Source organism: Ahaetulla prasina, chromosome 3, assembly GCF_028640845.1.
Source record: "Ahaetulla prasina isolate Xishuangbanna chromosome 3, ASM2864084v1, whole genome shotgun sequence".
Classification (NCBI taxonomy): Eukaryota; Metazoa; Chordata; class Lepidosauria; order Squamata; family Colubridae; genus Ahaetulla; species Ahaetulla prasina.
In genome coordinates, this window is record NC_080541.1 from 57,193,741 (window position 1) to 57,209,438 (window position 15,698).

The 15,698-nt window shown below is 35.0% G+C and overlaps 2 protein-coding genes across 5 annotated transcripts in view; one reads left to right on the top strand and one right to left on the bottom strand.

Moving 5' to 3' along the window:
• TMEM241 (transmembrane protein 241) overlaps positions 1–15,698 on the top strand; it is a 113,476-nt gene that overhangs the window by 52,492 nt on the left and 45,286 nt on the right. Inside the window, exon 15 of one of the 3 annotated variants that reach the window (XM_058177404.1) lies at positions 11,543–13,048. The exons of the other annotated variants lie outside the window; for them this stretch is intronic. Coding sequence (XP_058033387.1) covers position 11,543 — 1 coding nt within the window. The 3' untranslated portion in view covers positions 11,544–13,048. Of the gene's footprint in view, positions 1–11,542; positions 13,049–15,698 lie in introns of those variants that run through there. 3 annotated transcript variants of the gene reach the window in all.
• The window catches only part of CABLES1 (Cdk5 and Abl enzyme substrate 1), a 64,249-nt gene continuing 51,739 nt past the window's right edge, over positions 3,189–15,698 (bottom strand). For both annotated transcript variants that reach the window (XM_058177396.1, XM_058177397.1), the window contains 4 exons: positions 15,532–15,635; positions 7,986–8,092; positions 5,159–5,366; positions 3,189–4,537 (listed from right to left, as the gene is read on the bottom strand). In XM_058177396.1, coding sequence (XP_058033379.1) covers positions 4,397–4,537; positions 5,159–5,366; positions 7,986–8,092; positions 15,532–15,635 — 560 coding nt within the window. In that variant the 3' untranslated portion in view covers positions 3,189–4,396. The remainder of the gene's footprint in view (positions 4,538–5,158; positions 5,367–7,985; positions 8,093–15,531; positions 15,636–15,698) is intronic.

Sequence of the window (15,698 nt, forward strand, 5' to 3'; positions counted from 1 at the left end):
CACAGAGAGGGACTCCTCAGGGTGCCGGCAGCCAAACAGTGTCGACTGGCGGCCCCAGGGGAGGGCCTTCTCTGTGGGAGCTCCGACCCTGTGGAACGAACTTCCCTCGGACTTGACAATTACCTGACCTTAGGACCTTTCATGAACTTAAAACTTATTTATTTCGTATGGCTGGACTAGCCTGATTTTTATTTTTATTGGATGGGTTTTTAAAATTTTGTGATTTTACGGGGGAGTACGTTTTTTAACATTTTGGGCATTTAAATTAGTTTTTTAAGGGATGTTTTTAATTATTGTGTGTATTTATATTTTATCTGCCTGTTCACCGCCCTGAGTCCTTCAGGAGAAAGGCGGTATACAAATTAAAATATTATTATTATTATTATTATTATTATTATTATTATTATTATTATTATTATTATTATTATTATTATTATTATTATTATTATTACCCAAAGCATAATGCTGCCACCATGTTTCACTATAGGTATAGTGTACTTTTGCTGATGCGCAGCGTTGTTTTTGCGCCAAATTTTTTTTTGGGAATTTTAGTCATAAAGTTCAACCTTGATCTCATCAGACCATAACACATTTTCCCACAAGCTTTTTGCATGTAGGTTTTTGCACACTGTAGCTGGGATTGGATGTTTTTCTTTATAAAAAATGGCTTCCATCCTGCCACCCTAGCCCCACTGCCCAGACATACAAAGAATATAGGAAATTGTTGTCACATGTAATACACAATCCATATTTGACAGAAATTCCTGCAGTTCCTTTAATAAGGCCTCTTGACTGTTTCTTGGACTAGTTTTGTTTTTTTCATCAATTTTGAAGGGACATCCAATTCTTGGTAATGTCACTGTTGTGCTCTTTTCTGCACAGGTTGATAACTCTCTTCACTGTGTTCCATGTTATATTTAATGCCTTGGGGAAAAAATTGCACCCTTCTCCTGATTGATACCTTCTAGCAATGAGATATCGTTGCAGACCATGGCTTTTGCTGTACAAGGCAACTGAGTAAATGTCAGTAAACTCCTACTCCCAAGCTGAACTTTATATGGGCTTGATCAGTCACTTTAATTCATGGCAGGTATGAATGATTTAATATCAGTTTGAATATCACTTTGAATGTGATTGGTTAATTCTGAGCCATATCCTTACTTACAAGAGGATATGAACACTTATGCAGCCACATTATTCTAGTTTTTATTGCTATTTTTCTCTCAAAAAGTTTTCAGTTTGTTTTTCAAGTGTAAAAACTTGAAGGAAATTGATAAATAGAAAAAGCATGATTAAAAATTTGATTTACAAAGGCGCAAATGGAATAAAGATCCAGAGAAAGACCCAGAGAAATATGATTTTGGTATTAACTACAAAGAATCCTTTTCCATGGGAAAACAATTTCATTTTGAATTTAAAAGCCATACTAAGATAAACTTTTAAAAATTGGAGACTAGAGGGAACTAAAGATTATAATTAAGGGAGAAGCTCATTTAAACTCAATTTACAGAACAAAGCAAAATATTTTAACATTGGATATTAAAGGATATTTTTGAACAATAAACTCAGATGTTAATTTTAATAGAAAGTCCTCTACAGATACTGTGTCTAAAAGATGTTATAGAAAAGGAGGAAGTTCTAACTAAGAATTGAGATTGACAAGAAAAAAAAATGTTACATGGAGTATTCAAAAATAAACCAGCTGATCTTAATAATTAAAAGGGATATACAAATAAATCAAGAGAATGGTCTGGATAATTTTCCTATATTGGGTTTTCAACAACAATAATAAAATTAAATTTTGAAGAGTTTTGTTAGAAGGGGGACAAAAAAAATGAAAAGGCAATCCTTTGTCATTATTTGAAGGGACTAAAAGTTCAAAATTATTAGAAGTAAAATAAGGAATATAAAGTTGGTTTATTTGATCAAGTTAAAATAGTTATTTTTGTTAACTCTTATTAAATCCTTGCTGACATCAGAAGTGAAATGACAATGTTTCATGGATTTGTTCATAGAGAGGAGATGGGCTATGAGAAGAAGAAATTATTTGTTGTATTTTAAGAGAAGGTGATAAAGTTCTATTCTCTGTTTTCATTTTGAACTAATTTTTATTGTTGTAATTATAATCTTTAATTAAATTACTATAAATATTCCTTGCTGCACTGAAACAAGGTAGAGAATGGGATACCACATACACAAGATTCAGATTTGGTTCTAGTACTCTTGAATATTTGCACAAGGACTGGGATTGAGATAAAAAAAAAATTATCAAGTAAGTAGGTAGCATAACTTTGGGTGAGATAAGTAATAACCTTGAAGGCAGAAGCGAAACACAAAACAACAGGTGACAGGAATGAAAATGAGAGAATGAAATTTATCAAGAAAATGCAAAATTCTTAAGAAAAAATATGCAAAGGTATATGAGGCCTGTTTTGGTAAAAATATTTCTGTAAAAAAGATGTTAGAATTGTAATTAATCATAAGCAGTACTATAATCATCAATGACATGGCTATGAAAACTGTAGGTTCCGTCAATTGAAGTGTAATTTCTGAATCACATAATATGATTTGCTCTACTCTGCATTGCTCAGACCACACTCTATGTAGTAGTGGATCTCATATAACGGTAGTAGTGGATCCCATAAATCAAGGCAAATAATTTAAAAGTCTACTACTGTTAAGTCTTCAGACTTAGGTTCCATTTTTTCAATGTCTGAAATTTAAGACAACAGATTTTTGTTGTTGTACTATTTTCATTTCCACTTCTGTTAATCCTAATACTAATGACTGATAAAAGAGGAACGAGAATAAAACAGTTGTTCAATTAATGTGCATTCCATGACAAACAATAAACACTTGATTTTATTTTAATTATTGTGCCAGTCATAATTTGTACCAAGTGAATCAGCACTGGAAAAAGTGGGACATGAGCATAAACTATATATAAAAATAGTAATTTAATTACCTGATGCTTGTTCTATAGCATGTTATGAAGCAGATCCAACTGTCTGTCATCTTGCAGATCTGTGTGTGTGAGAGAATCTATGCATACATACATTTATTTAGAAAACAGAATACATGGAAATTGCAGCAGTTTGTCTAAGACAAGTCTGCTTTTTTGTTTTCAGCTTACATGTTGTATTTTATGAACATGCGGTTTATAAAGTTTTTAAGATTCCAGAGCAGTATGAAAAAGTGGCAATTTTAATGGCCCCTAATTTAAATTTGATTTTATACAGTCATTTCTAATGAAAACAACAATTGTTCAACAATAAAAATTTCTTACATTAGTTATGCATCTACTATGAGGGCCCAAGACTGCTGCTGAATATGCCCTCAGCAGTACAATTTGGTTTTATAAAACACTGCTTAAACATAGAGCATCATCAATGTAACTTGGAATGCACTCTAACATAGAGTACAAAATAACAATACTACCAAGTGCAAATCTAACCATCTACACAGAGGGAAAAGTGCAGTGATTAGAAATATGCATGTGGCCTAAAACAAGATCTTCATATAATAGCATCTTTGTTTTGAACGTCTGAATTGCATCACATACAAAGGTGAAAACATAAGACCAGATTTGCTTCTTGTACATGTAGCTTTTTTTCAGTACTATGAACTTGGAAAAAAAATGGTGTTGGGGTAATCAAATAATCAGGAATTACAAAATACTATCTGAGCTTATTCCAATGTAGCCATGTGTCTCTCTTCCAGTAGTTTTCATAAAGCAAACAGAAAAAAGTTGTCCTCTGGTCTTTAGTAAACAATATCACTGCAATGATTCAAGGCTGCCACTGGGTTCCAAATCTGTCCAATATTTTGTACACAACTGAACAGTCTACCCACCAGCCAGGAAAAGTGCACTTTCAATAACAGTTACAAAAAAATAGATTGGCACATTGTTGACAGAGTGATAATATAATCACAACCCATCATTGGTTTTGGATCCATTCGTTAGGTGGATATCAGCTCTAGCAGGAAATGCATCCAGTTCCAAGTGGGTCAACAGGATTTTTCAAAAAGTGTAAAAGAAAGGTGCTAATACTCCTTGTTCTTTCATGAATTATTTGGGCAACCCAGTAAAGTTCTCTTTTGGTCCACAAAGTATTATATGAATGTTCCACCCACTGTCCACTCATATGTGAACTCATTCAACATTTGCACTGAGTAGTTAAACAATTCATCTAGCCTGAGAAGTCTTAAGGAATTCACTGTTTTATTCCTAATATCTGGTTGAAAAGCTGCATTGAAAAGAGAAGAAAGGGCACTGGGGCTTCTGCATCCCATTTTTTTTTTCTTTTTTGCATTTTCAGTAGTAACTTGCTGCTCTTCTGAGCAAAATAGACAATAGTTTTTAAACCCCTCCTCCTTCTTGGAAGGGTAGCCTGTGCTAGGAATTCTGGATCAAGCGTCTGTAATGTGGCATCACTTCGTGTTCAGGTAGATGAAGAGCAAATTCCAAGGCCACTAACACCGGGAACTCAAAGGCAATCAACTCTCGCCTATTCAAGCGGAACTTTTCTTCCAGTTTCTGTAACATAGCCAACAGTTAGTTTAGTATTTAGTATAATTGTAGGAAAGTACTTAAAATAACTTCCCCTAATTTTATTTATAGATTCGAATAGTATCTCCCAACCATTTGGGGAGATATTTTGATCAGTCAGGATTGGTGCACTCCAGATTCATCAATTCAACAATGCCACCTCCAGGACCCAGGACCCACATTCTCCATAGTAGCGCCTACCTCTGGAATTAACTTTCTCCCAAGATCTGAACAGCTCCCCACCCAACTAGTATTTTAAAGGGTCCTGAAGATGTGGCTGTTTGCCCAGGCTTTTAGTAAGGACATTTAATAACACTTTCTTTTCCTTCTTGTATGTTCTGTTATCCCTGCTTTTCTGTTATGTGTTCATTTTGGTTTTGCACATCTACCTATGTTTAAGTATTTTTAACATTTTGTAAACCACCCAGAGTTGATGGGAGTTGAACAGCATACAAATTTAATGAATTATTAGTATTATTAAAATAGAATTTCCTAATTATTTTAATTATTCTTCAAACAAATGTAATACTTGAAGTAATGACCATAGAAGAAGACACAACACTTCCCAATACTTTTTTATGGCAAAAATTAGTGGCCAGAGATACTTACATCGATAAGATGCCTGACTTCATGCTTTTTTATGTCACTGCCAATTTTGGCAGCTAGTAAGACGCATGCTCCAGCACAGAGCTTTCTGTTTTGCTTGTTGAGTTTTCCCTTGAGAGCAAGCTTTTCAAAATAGACAAAGGCCATAGCCACAGTAGGCTCCTCAAAACCACACTCTTCTTGAGCTAGTTTGCGCATTTCTCGCTTCAAGCTGAAAGAGGAAGAGAAGTAAGTTATGTTGCCAAAGAAAACTGGAGATAATAACAATGTCTGTAATTTAGAAATCTTGCCTAAATATACATAGCTGAAATATTTGTAGTATTATGTTGCACATTATTCTCAGTATATGTAATTATTTATGCCTTCTGAATTTCTGAACACTGAAATATCCATGTTTGAAATCATACCTAGTTATTTACACAATAATATGCCTGGTATCTTCAAAGTGCTGAACAAGGCAAGATTCTAGGTAAAGAAACCAACATAGCAAGGGGCTGAACTGCTTAAAAGGTTATTTGGCAAGCAGAAATTCTAGTCTAACAGCTCTTTCTTATTTTTGCTTTTCCTACTCTACCTTCTAGAATAGGGTTTCACTGCTCTCTCCAGGCTGAAGGCCACACCTAGCCTTTGGGTCGCATACTATGAAAAATATGTGAAGGCCAAAGCAGGGAAGTGCTCTTGTTATACTTTCCCCTGTGCAACTGCAAAACTACAAAAGAGTCTCCTAACCTTCTGGACAATTGCAAATAATAATTTGCAAATATAAGTTACAACTCTCTTCTTTTCTCTTACTCATGTTTTTGGACTGTAAGTACACAAAGTATCATACAAAGGATATTAAATTTATTTAAAAACAATAATAGAGCTTAATCAATGGACTACAAAAAAAGAGGTATATAAGTGTATGCAATATACTGAAACTATTCCAGCTGGTTAACTGGAGCTTGGATATCATCAATTTGCTTGTCCAGGTAGTTTCTCAACCATACATAGTTGATTTCCCAAAGCTGTTTTTATCATCTAAATGGAGAATGGCTGTTCTTTCTTCTAATCAAGTAATCAAAATTTGGAACCAGCAGTTAAAACTTGATTAGTGCTAATCAAAAATGGTAACCATTTTGAGATCTATCCAACCCATGAACTCATCCACCTCTTCCTGTTACTAGTTTTACTGGGACTTTTCCTTTTGTCCAAAGAATTACATCTGTACACTTAGTATTTGCCTAACTGTACTCCATGAATGCTTCTTTTTCAATCTGTGTTAGTATTGATTTATTTTATTTTTTTCTATTCATGTGATTTTCTTGATAAAAACATAGACATGATTTACCACTGCCGTCAACTGTGCAGTACCTTGCTAAAGTGATCATCTATCTCTGGCAATTTCCTATATCAATGCTGCCTAATGGTAGTATCTAATTGCTTTAATTGGGCAGCTGAGATGATCTGCACATCTTGGGTGACTCTGCTAGGAAAATCGGCACACACTCCCAACATTCTTCACTCATCCCTCTGAGGAACACTACTAACACGATGATGAGGCAGCACAGCAGTGGGAGGATGTTAGAAGTAGGGATTTTTTTTTAATGAAAAATAACAATGGATTTTATTTATTTATAACCCGGCTTTATTATTTTTATAAATAACTCAAGGGAATAAATGTACCCAATACTCCTTTCTTTTCCTATTTTCCCAAGGTAGGTGGGGCCGAGATGGACTGGCTCAGTCACCCAGCCAACTTTCATGCCTAAAGCTGGACTAGAACTCATGGTGTCCAGCCTGTTACCTTAACCATTAGAACAAACTGGCTTGCTATGCTACATTATATACTTCCTGCAATGCCCATTTTGAACATTTGCAATTCCCTTTCTCCCGCTCTTACTTCTTCTACCCTGCCCAGCAGGCCTTAAAAAAAGGCTCCTGCTTGAGATCTCAACTAAGATTAAGCAAATGGTTTTTGAAATGAGGCAAAGGGTCATACACTCCTGTAAGTAGCCATGATAATCTATTTTTTTTACATGTGTATATAAAGAAAAGTATTTCTTCTATAAGTTTTCCTCTGTTAGGGCTTGCTTACACAGTGTATGGGGGAGGGGGCACAGATGTATATGTACAGTACATGTACATGTATTTACACACATATTCAAAGTAGAAAGTCTTTGTATAATGCTATAAACAACTGAAGACCATCTGCCAAATATCTTGGCTATACCTGTCAACTGAAAAGATTATTTACATCCTCCCGTTTTCAAATTTAAGACTGTACAGCAATATATTAAATATATACAGCTGTAAAATATATTAAATTGCTCACAAAAATATTCAGGATAAACGTGCACAAGAAATCATGGGTTTTTGTCAGACATGAAAACAAAAAAAACAAAACACCAGAAGAACAAGGATAGAATGAATTTCAAATTAGAAAAATGATTAGAATAATGAAGAAAATTAAATCCAACATATTTGCCAATCCCTTAGCAGTCATTAATAAAATGCAATTAGGATAAATTGTTCCATCTACTGATCCTGTTAATGAATCTCAATTTCTTGTCGTCCCTAAACTATCCAATAGGAACTTTTTCTGTTTTGACTACTGCCTTTACAAAAGTGCTCACTCTCTTCTTTCCTTTCAGCATTTATGTTTAATTATTAAAACATTGCAAGTCAATAATATATACTTAGGTCCATGTGCTATCTTATTTACTGAACATCTGATCAGGAAGCAGCTGATTGTTTAGTGTCCTTAAAGGTCATTTTGCAGAAAATCTACTGTTAATGTTTTACCTCCCTATACTAAATATATCAAAGGGTAGTTGCCTGGGATTAGTACCTTCTTATTTTACTGAGTGTCAACTTGATGTGAGGAAACTTCTCCTTGAAGGTCTCATTCATATCTTTCTTAAGGTCCGATGGCTTCACATAATCAATGACTGTAGTCTGTAATATATTACAAACAAGATTTAATATCTATTTGGCATTAGAATCTCTGCCTCTTCCTTTTCCTCTTCCTTTCAAAAGTTACCATGGTAATTATTTTCTAACTGTTTCATCAAAGAACAATAAAAGAGTTTGTGGTATTTTAAAACCGATATAAATATCATTGATTAGGCTTTCATAAGCTCAAGATTTCTTTATCAATATCCACAAATAGTGTAAATGTGGGTGCAACATGCATGGATGCAAGGACACACACACACACACACACACACACACACACACAAATACATTACTAATTAACTAATTACTTTTTCACAATTGACTGGGCCATGAAGCAAAGGGCAGCAGTAGGTTTGCATGTAGGCTACTCTGAATTTAATTGCTAGGAACAATTCTTCAGAGACGTGCCGAGCAGAACTTTTGCCAGTTGTAAATGAGTTGCTCAAGCCAATCTGGAAGCTTACTACTTACAGTACACACAATGCACTTTGAATGTAAAGTTACTCATGTACACATCAGATTGAGTAGTTATAAGTCCTACTGAAGTATCAGGTAGTTGAGTATTTATGGGATCTAGTTCACAGTTATGGTTTAAGCATTTGGACAGATTTTGATGCTTACCTATCACAGCTCATAAGATCTAGCAGGAAGGATGGTGGCCAGTAAGTTACATATACTTTTAGGAAGTCAATTATTCAGACTAGAGGTAAGCAACCTTGTAGACAGAGAAGCCATATTTTTTAAATATGAGATTCCTCAAAAAATCTCAAGGGGTATAGCCAATAATACTGTGTTGTTATGAAAGTGGCATGGGTTCTTAGAAGAAGAGAAAATGTAGTATAAAACAGATACATTAAACCTAACAGAGGTTTCACAAAACTATTTTAATTTTTATTTTCTGAAAAAAAAAAAATCCTCACAACTGTGCCACTGAAAAGGGGTATTCTGGTATATTTTAATAGCATGATCTTGGATAGTTTAGGGAAACCTTCTACCCCAGGAGGAACTCATTTAATAATTTTTACACCTGCACAACTGGATTCCATTGGAGAAGCCACTGGTAACGGTGGTTTGGATTTTGATCCCATAAAATCAGTTCTCAGTGGCTTCTCCAGTGTGTGTGTGTGTGTGTGAGAGAGAGAGAGAGAGAGAGCGAGAGAGGGGGGGGAGAGAGAGATATCAATCATATGCGAGAATTAAAAATAACCATAATTAATAGCTAGCGGATAACCTGAACATAAGCACCATTGAAGAGACATGTATCTGTTTTGATAGTTTGGAGTCAAAGAGGACCATAAAATACAAACTTGTTTCTTAGAGGAAAAAAATACAGACCATCTCCCTAATTCTGAAACTTGAGAACTATTTGAATGTAACCGTTCTGTCAGATTCAGATTCAGTGTATTGATCTATATCTAGCCCACCACTGCATTCACATAACCTCTCTTAAGACAAATGAAGAAATAGAACTCTATCTATCTATCTATCTATCTATCTATCTATCTATCTATCTATCTATCTATCTATCTTTCTTTCTTTCTTTCTTTCTTTCTTTCTTTCACATTTTTGAACTGCTCATCTTCAGAGAAGGACTCTTGACGGTGTACAATAAAAGCATTATACTTTCATTATTTTGTGGGTGTTCTATAATAAGAATGGTCTACAACTACTACATAAATATAAATAAGATAGATTCACAGTAGTAATGAAGTTGAAAGATTTGTTTTTAATCTTCAAAATATTAATAAGAACATTTAAGCTAGCTTGCTAGAAGATTCCACAAATTAAATTCTATGTCTAGAAAGTATTTCTGCCTACGTAGGCTTTTTAAGCTATAAATTTCACAATGTACATGTACTTTGTACTGTTTTACTCTTGAATTATTAAGTAAATCAATTTTATATTTCTAATGAAGGTGCTGAGAAATTCACTTAACTTCGGTAATACTACAGCGTGTGGTTGAACTGGTTAAAAATACAGGCTATTTGTTCATAATGGTTCAAAGTTATGATGGTGTTTAATGAAGGAATTTACAATCCATGCCAGAAGTTATGGCTATAGCAGCACCCTCGCAATCATGTAATCAAAATTCAGGTGCTTGGCAGTTAACCCACACTTATGACTGCAGGAATGCTGCAATTTCCCCACTCACCAATTCCCATCCACCCCTTCTATGCCCTTATGGGCCAGCGCTGTGGCTGCCAAGTGCCACTGTGCATGGTAGTCAAAAGTTACAGTTCTGGGGTGACAGGCAGGTGGGCAGAGCTGCAACAACCCTCCAGTCAATTTGAAAAATATTGCAAGTCACTACATCTTTGATTATTGCCTGTATATTATTGGGGAAGAGTAAAACAGAGTTGCCAGAGATTCTTTATGAAGTTCTGAAGTGTACGAAACGTCTCAGAATGCAGCTGTAAATTTTATTAATCTTTAAAAAATATAAAGGCCAAGAAAATACCAAATGACATGTTCAGTTTTTCATCCCTAAACAGTGTTGAATGTGGCAGACTGTTTACTTTTGAAATATGTTGTTAGCACTTAAATGTAAGAGAACAGCTGGCGTGAGTCCATTGGAACTGGTAGCTATTTATCCTGGCAGACATTCAGCCAGACACAGCAAGCAGACTAATCCCCTTCAGTGGAATGGACAACTAAATATGAGGTGCTCCCCTGCAGCACAATTTAAATCCTTTTGAATTTCTACTATAACTCACTGCTGAGACAAGTCACCATGGGATACTTCTTGACTATGAAAGCAATTCTAAATAATTCCTGAGGTTTTCCAGTAACTATCAAATTTGGAAACAACCTGAAGCAAAATCAAATGCTGGACATAGCTCCCCATACAATTTTTTTCAATAATTTCCAAGCTGGAAAAAGATGAAATATTTGCAAATTGCATATATTGTAAGTTATGTGCAGAAATTTCTGGATCTGCGCAGCTATTTCTTGTTTTCCAAATTAATCAACATCAAAGCATTCAGACATGCAATGGTGCAAGAAATTTGGCTGCGGACACCACCCTTATTTTTAGGTAAGCCTGAAATAAAGTGATGCTACTTTAAAAGCTTCATTAATTTTAGTGCGGGGATTCCTTAAAGCAGTGACATCTATTTTAAAGCTTATGTGACATCTAAAACAGTCAATGGATGGTTCAGGATATTGTCCTTCCATGAAGTCTGAAAAGCTTCCAAATTACTTTCAAAGTAGTTATTCCACCATGGTACTTTAGAAATAGACAGAATAATGCAATGTATTATTTTTTTTAAAAATCACTTCAGCCTAAGCAGAAGTCTTTCAGGACTGTTTGCCTGTATCAGTTCTTGGATACCTCATCAACTTAAATGCCATTACATAGTGTAGTGCGAGTAAAGCTGCTTCAGGAGAAATCCAATGCTGTACATACAGTCATTTATTGATACACTTTCAATTTCCTTCTTCCTTCTGCAGAATCCTAAAGAAATGTCCCTCAACATTTGTTGGAAACATCCTCAATCTACAAGAGTAGATTTGGAAACAGGGGAGGATGGAACTGCAGGGGGTAACATAAATTATATCTTTCCCCATGCATCTGACAAAGCTATTTTGTAATGGAATGGGTGGAATGGACTACACTGGAATATAACCTTCTGCCAGACTGTAAACAGATGTATTTTTCAGTACACAAGCTGACAAATATATAACCCTGCCAAAAAATTCTGTTTTTAACCTAGACATAGAGATTGGGCTAGCTAGCCGCAACTACAATCTATTTCCCTGCTCTTCAGACCATACACAAAGAGATGTATATTCTTTAAGAAACAAGTAGTAGAGAAAGAAGACCCTGTTTGCATTTGTTCTTTCCCTTTTAAACCACTGTTGAAATGATACATCCCAGGGTACTATATTCTTAGTATGACTAGTGGAAATACTTTATGTCAATCCTCTTCCAAAGCATGCTCCATAAACTTATGCAGTGCTATCAAAGCACATTTCTTTGAATAAATCCAAATGCTTCAAATTGTAAAAATTTTGTGGGTGTTGTTGTTGTTTTTTTGCCAAATTCTGTCCTAATTTTATTAATTATGTCCCTATACTACCAACAGAATTCTACTCTCAGACTAGAACAAAAACAACAAAAACAAGAGTGCAAGAGTGGGATGTTTGAATACATTGTACAAAAGCTGGTTTATACCACTATTTCAGACCATGTTGCATATTCTACTTTGACCTATCCCATGTATGTATGTATATCTGTCCTCACCCATGAGAGAGAACAATTTTACAAGACTGCAGCTGCCAAGCTGTAATGACATAAGCCTGCCAACAAATGACTACTTAATTACAAACCAGATTTCAGCAGGCAGAGAACAAACTGTTCCAGGCTGACACAAGGGCCACTCTCAGTTCAGCACTCTTGTAAAATGTAGCAATTAAAATAACTGTATTCTCCTCAACGTTGCAGATTATTTTGGCTTTTTGTTATACAGTGAGCAGAATCCAATGTCATGCAAGTGGAAACCGCCGTGTGCACATTTTTTTTTTGCTTTTCTCCTCATCCCTTCAATTTTCTTCCACATTTTTACCCTCAAAGTCTCTTCCTGATGGCTGAGGACTAGAAAGCCAAACAATTTAAGTTAGTTTTATAAGTAACTGCTTACACAAAGAGATCTACATATAATGCATTTGAAAGTAGCTACACTGGAATGATTCATTATCACAATTAGATCTATGTATGCTATTGGATGTCCAGCTTGTAAACTGTATAGTATGATTTGTTGGAATATCACATGAACCGGTTCTCAATATCAGCATTATTGATTGTTTTCTCTTTTAAGGAAGGATGAATTATAACTCTTAACAGCAGCAGCAGCAAAATTTTCTGAAATCTAAATGGAAGTTGAAACAGTCCCTTTTATGAAATATTACAAGATGTCGATAAACAGAAAAGCAGTATTTCAAGAGTAATAGAGGGTATATAAGAAAACAGGAGGGCAGCTATTCCATAAAAAATGTATTAAGGTACCTTGATGTAGCTGAAGCATGAAGAAAAATCAAATGCTGGACATAGCTCCCCATACAATTTTTTTCAATAATTTCCAAGCTGGAAAAAGATGAAATATTTGCAAATTGCATATATTGTAAGTTATGTGCAGAAATTTCTGGATCTGCGCAGCTATTTCTTGTTTTCCAAATTAATCAACATCAAAGCATTCAGACATGCAATGGTGCAAGAAATTTGGCTGCGGACACCACCCTTATTTTTAGGTAAGCCTGAAATAAAGTGATGCTACTTTAAAAGCTTCATTAATTTTAGTGCGGGGATTCCTTAAAGCAGTGACATCTATTTTCAAGCTTATGTGACATCTAAAACAGTCAATGGATGGTTCAGGATATTGTCCTTCCATGAAGTCTGAAAAGCTTCCAAATTACTTTCAAAGTAGTTATTCCACCATGGTACTTTAGAAATAGACAGAATAATGCAATGTATTATTTTTTTTAAAAATCACTTCAGCCTAAGCAGAAGTCTTTCAGGACTGTTTGCCTGTATCAGTTCTTGGATACCTCATCAACTTAAATGCCATTACATAGTGTAGTGCCGAGTAAAGCTGCTTCAGGAGAAATCCAATGCTGTACATACAGTCATTTATTGATACACTTTCAATTTCCTTCTTCCTTCTGCAGAATCCTAAAGAAATGTCCCTCAACATTTGTTGGAAACATCCTCAATCTACAAGAGTAGATTTGGAAACAGGGGAGGATGGAACTGCAGGGGGTAACATAAATTATATCTTTCCCCATGCATCTGACAAAGCTATTTTGTAATGGAATGGGTGGAATGGACTACACTGGAATATAACCTTCTGCCAGACTGTAAACAGATGTATTTTTCAGTACACAAGCTGACAAATATATAACCCTGCCAAAAAATTCTGTTTTTAACCTAGACATAGAGATTGGGCTAGCTAGCAACTACAATCTATTTCCCTGCTCTTCAGACCATACACAAAGAGATGTATATTCTTTAAGAAACAAGTAGTAGAGAAAGAAGACCCTGTTTGCATTTGTTCTTTCCCTTTTAAACCACTGTTGAAATGATACATCCCAGGGTACTATATTCTTAGTATGACTAGTGGAAATACTTTATGTCAATCCTCTTCCAAAGCATGCTCCATAAACTTATGCAGTGCTATCAAAGCACATTTCTTTGAATAAATCCAAATGCTTCAAATTGTAAAAATTTTGTGGGTGGTGTTGTTGTTTTTTTGCCAAATTCTGTCCTAATTTTATTAATTATGTCCCTATACTACCAACAGAATTCTACTCTCAGACTAGAACAAAAACAACAAAAACAAGAGTGCAAGAGTGGGATGTTTGAATACATTGTACAAAAGCTGGTTTATACCACTATTTCAGACCATGTTGCATATTCTACTTTGACCTATCTCATGTATGTATGTATATCTGTCCTCACCCATGAGAGAGAACAATTTTACAAGACTGCAGCTGCCAAGCTGTAATGACATAAGCCTGCCAACAAATGACTACTTAATTACAAACCAGATTTCAGCAGGCAGAGAACAAACTGTTCCAGGCTGACACAAGGGCCACTCTCAGTTCAGCACTCTTGTAAAATGTAGCAATTAAAATAACTGTATTCTCCTCAACGTTGCAGATTATTTTGGCTTTTTGTTATACAGTGAGCAGAATCCAATGTCATGCAAGTGGAAACCGCCGTGTGCACATTTTTTTTTGCTTTTCTCCTCATCCCTTCAATTTTCTTCCACATTTTTACCCTCAAAGTCTCTTCCTGATGGCTGAGGACTAGAAAGCCAAACAATTTAAGTTAGTTTTATAAGTAACTGCTTACACAAAGAGATCTACATATAATGCATTTGAAAGTAGCTACACTGGAATGATTCATTATCACAATTAGATCTATATATGCTATTGGATGTCCAGCTTGTAAACTGTATAGTATGATTTGTTGGAATATCACATGAACCGGTTCTCAATATCAGCATTATTGATTGTTTTCTCTTTTAAGGAAGGATGAATTATAACTCTTAACAGCAGCAGCAGCAAAATTTTCTGAAATCTAAATGGAAGTTGAAACAGTCCCTTTTATGAAATATTACAAGATGTCGATAAACAGAAAAGCAGTATTTCAAGAGTAATAGAGGGTATATAAGAAAACAGGAGGGCAGCTATTCCATAAAAAATGTATTAAGGTACCTTGATGTAGCTGAAGCATGAAGAAAAATCAAATGGTATTTCACTGTCCTTTTCTTTGCTTGTAAGCACAGTTCTATGAGGGCTATTCCAATTTCAGTACAATCATATTAATTTGTTACCCACAGATGACTTAATAGTAATCAAGCCATATAAAAATCAGAAATATAACCAACTATTATAACTGAAATGTAACTACCTGTCACATTACTGAGTATTATACTCACCATATAGGAAGGAAATATCAGCACCCGCTTATGTTTTCCACATGGCCACTGAGGATCATCTAGAAGATTAGGGTTGTATTCAGTGTAATCTCCCAAGTCACTGCCTATGAAGAATATTAATAAAAAGAAGCAACTGCATGAGACCTAAAGCAACAGCAGTCAAATGG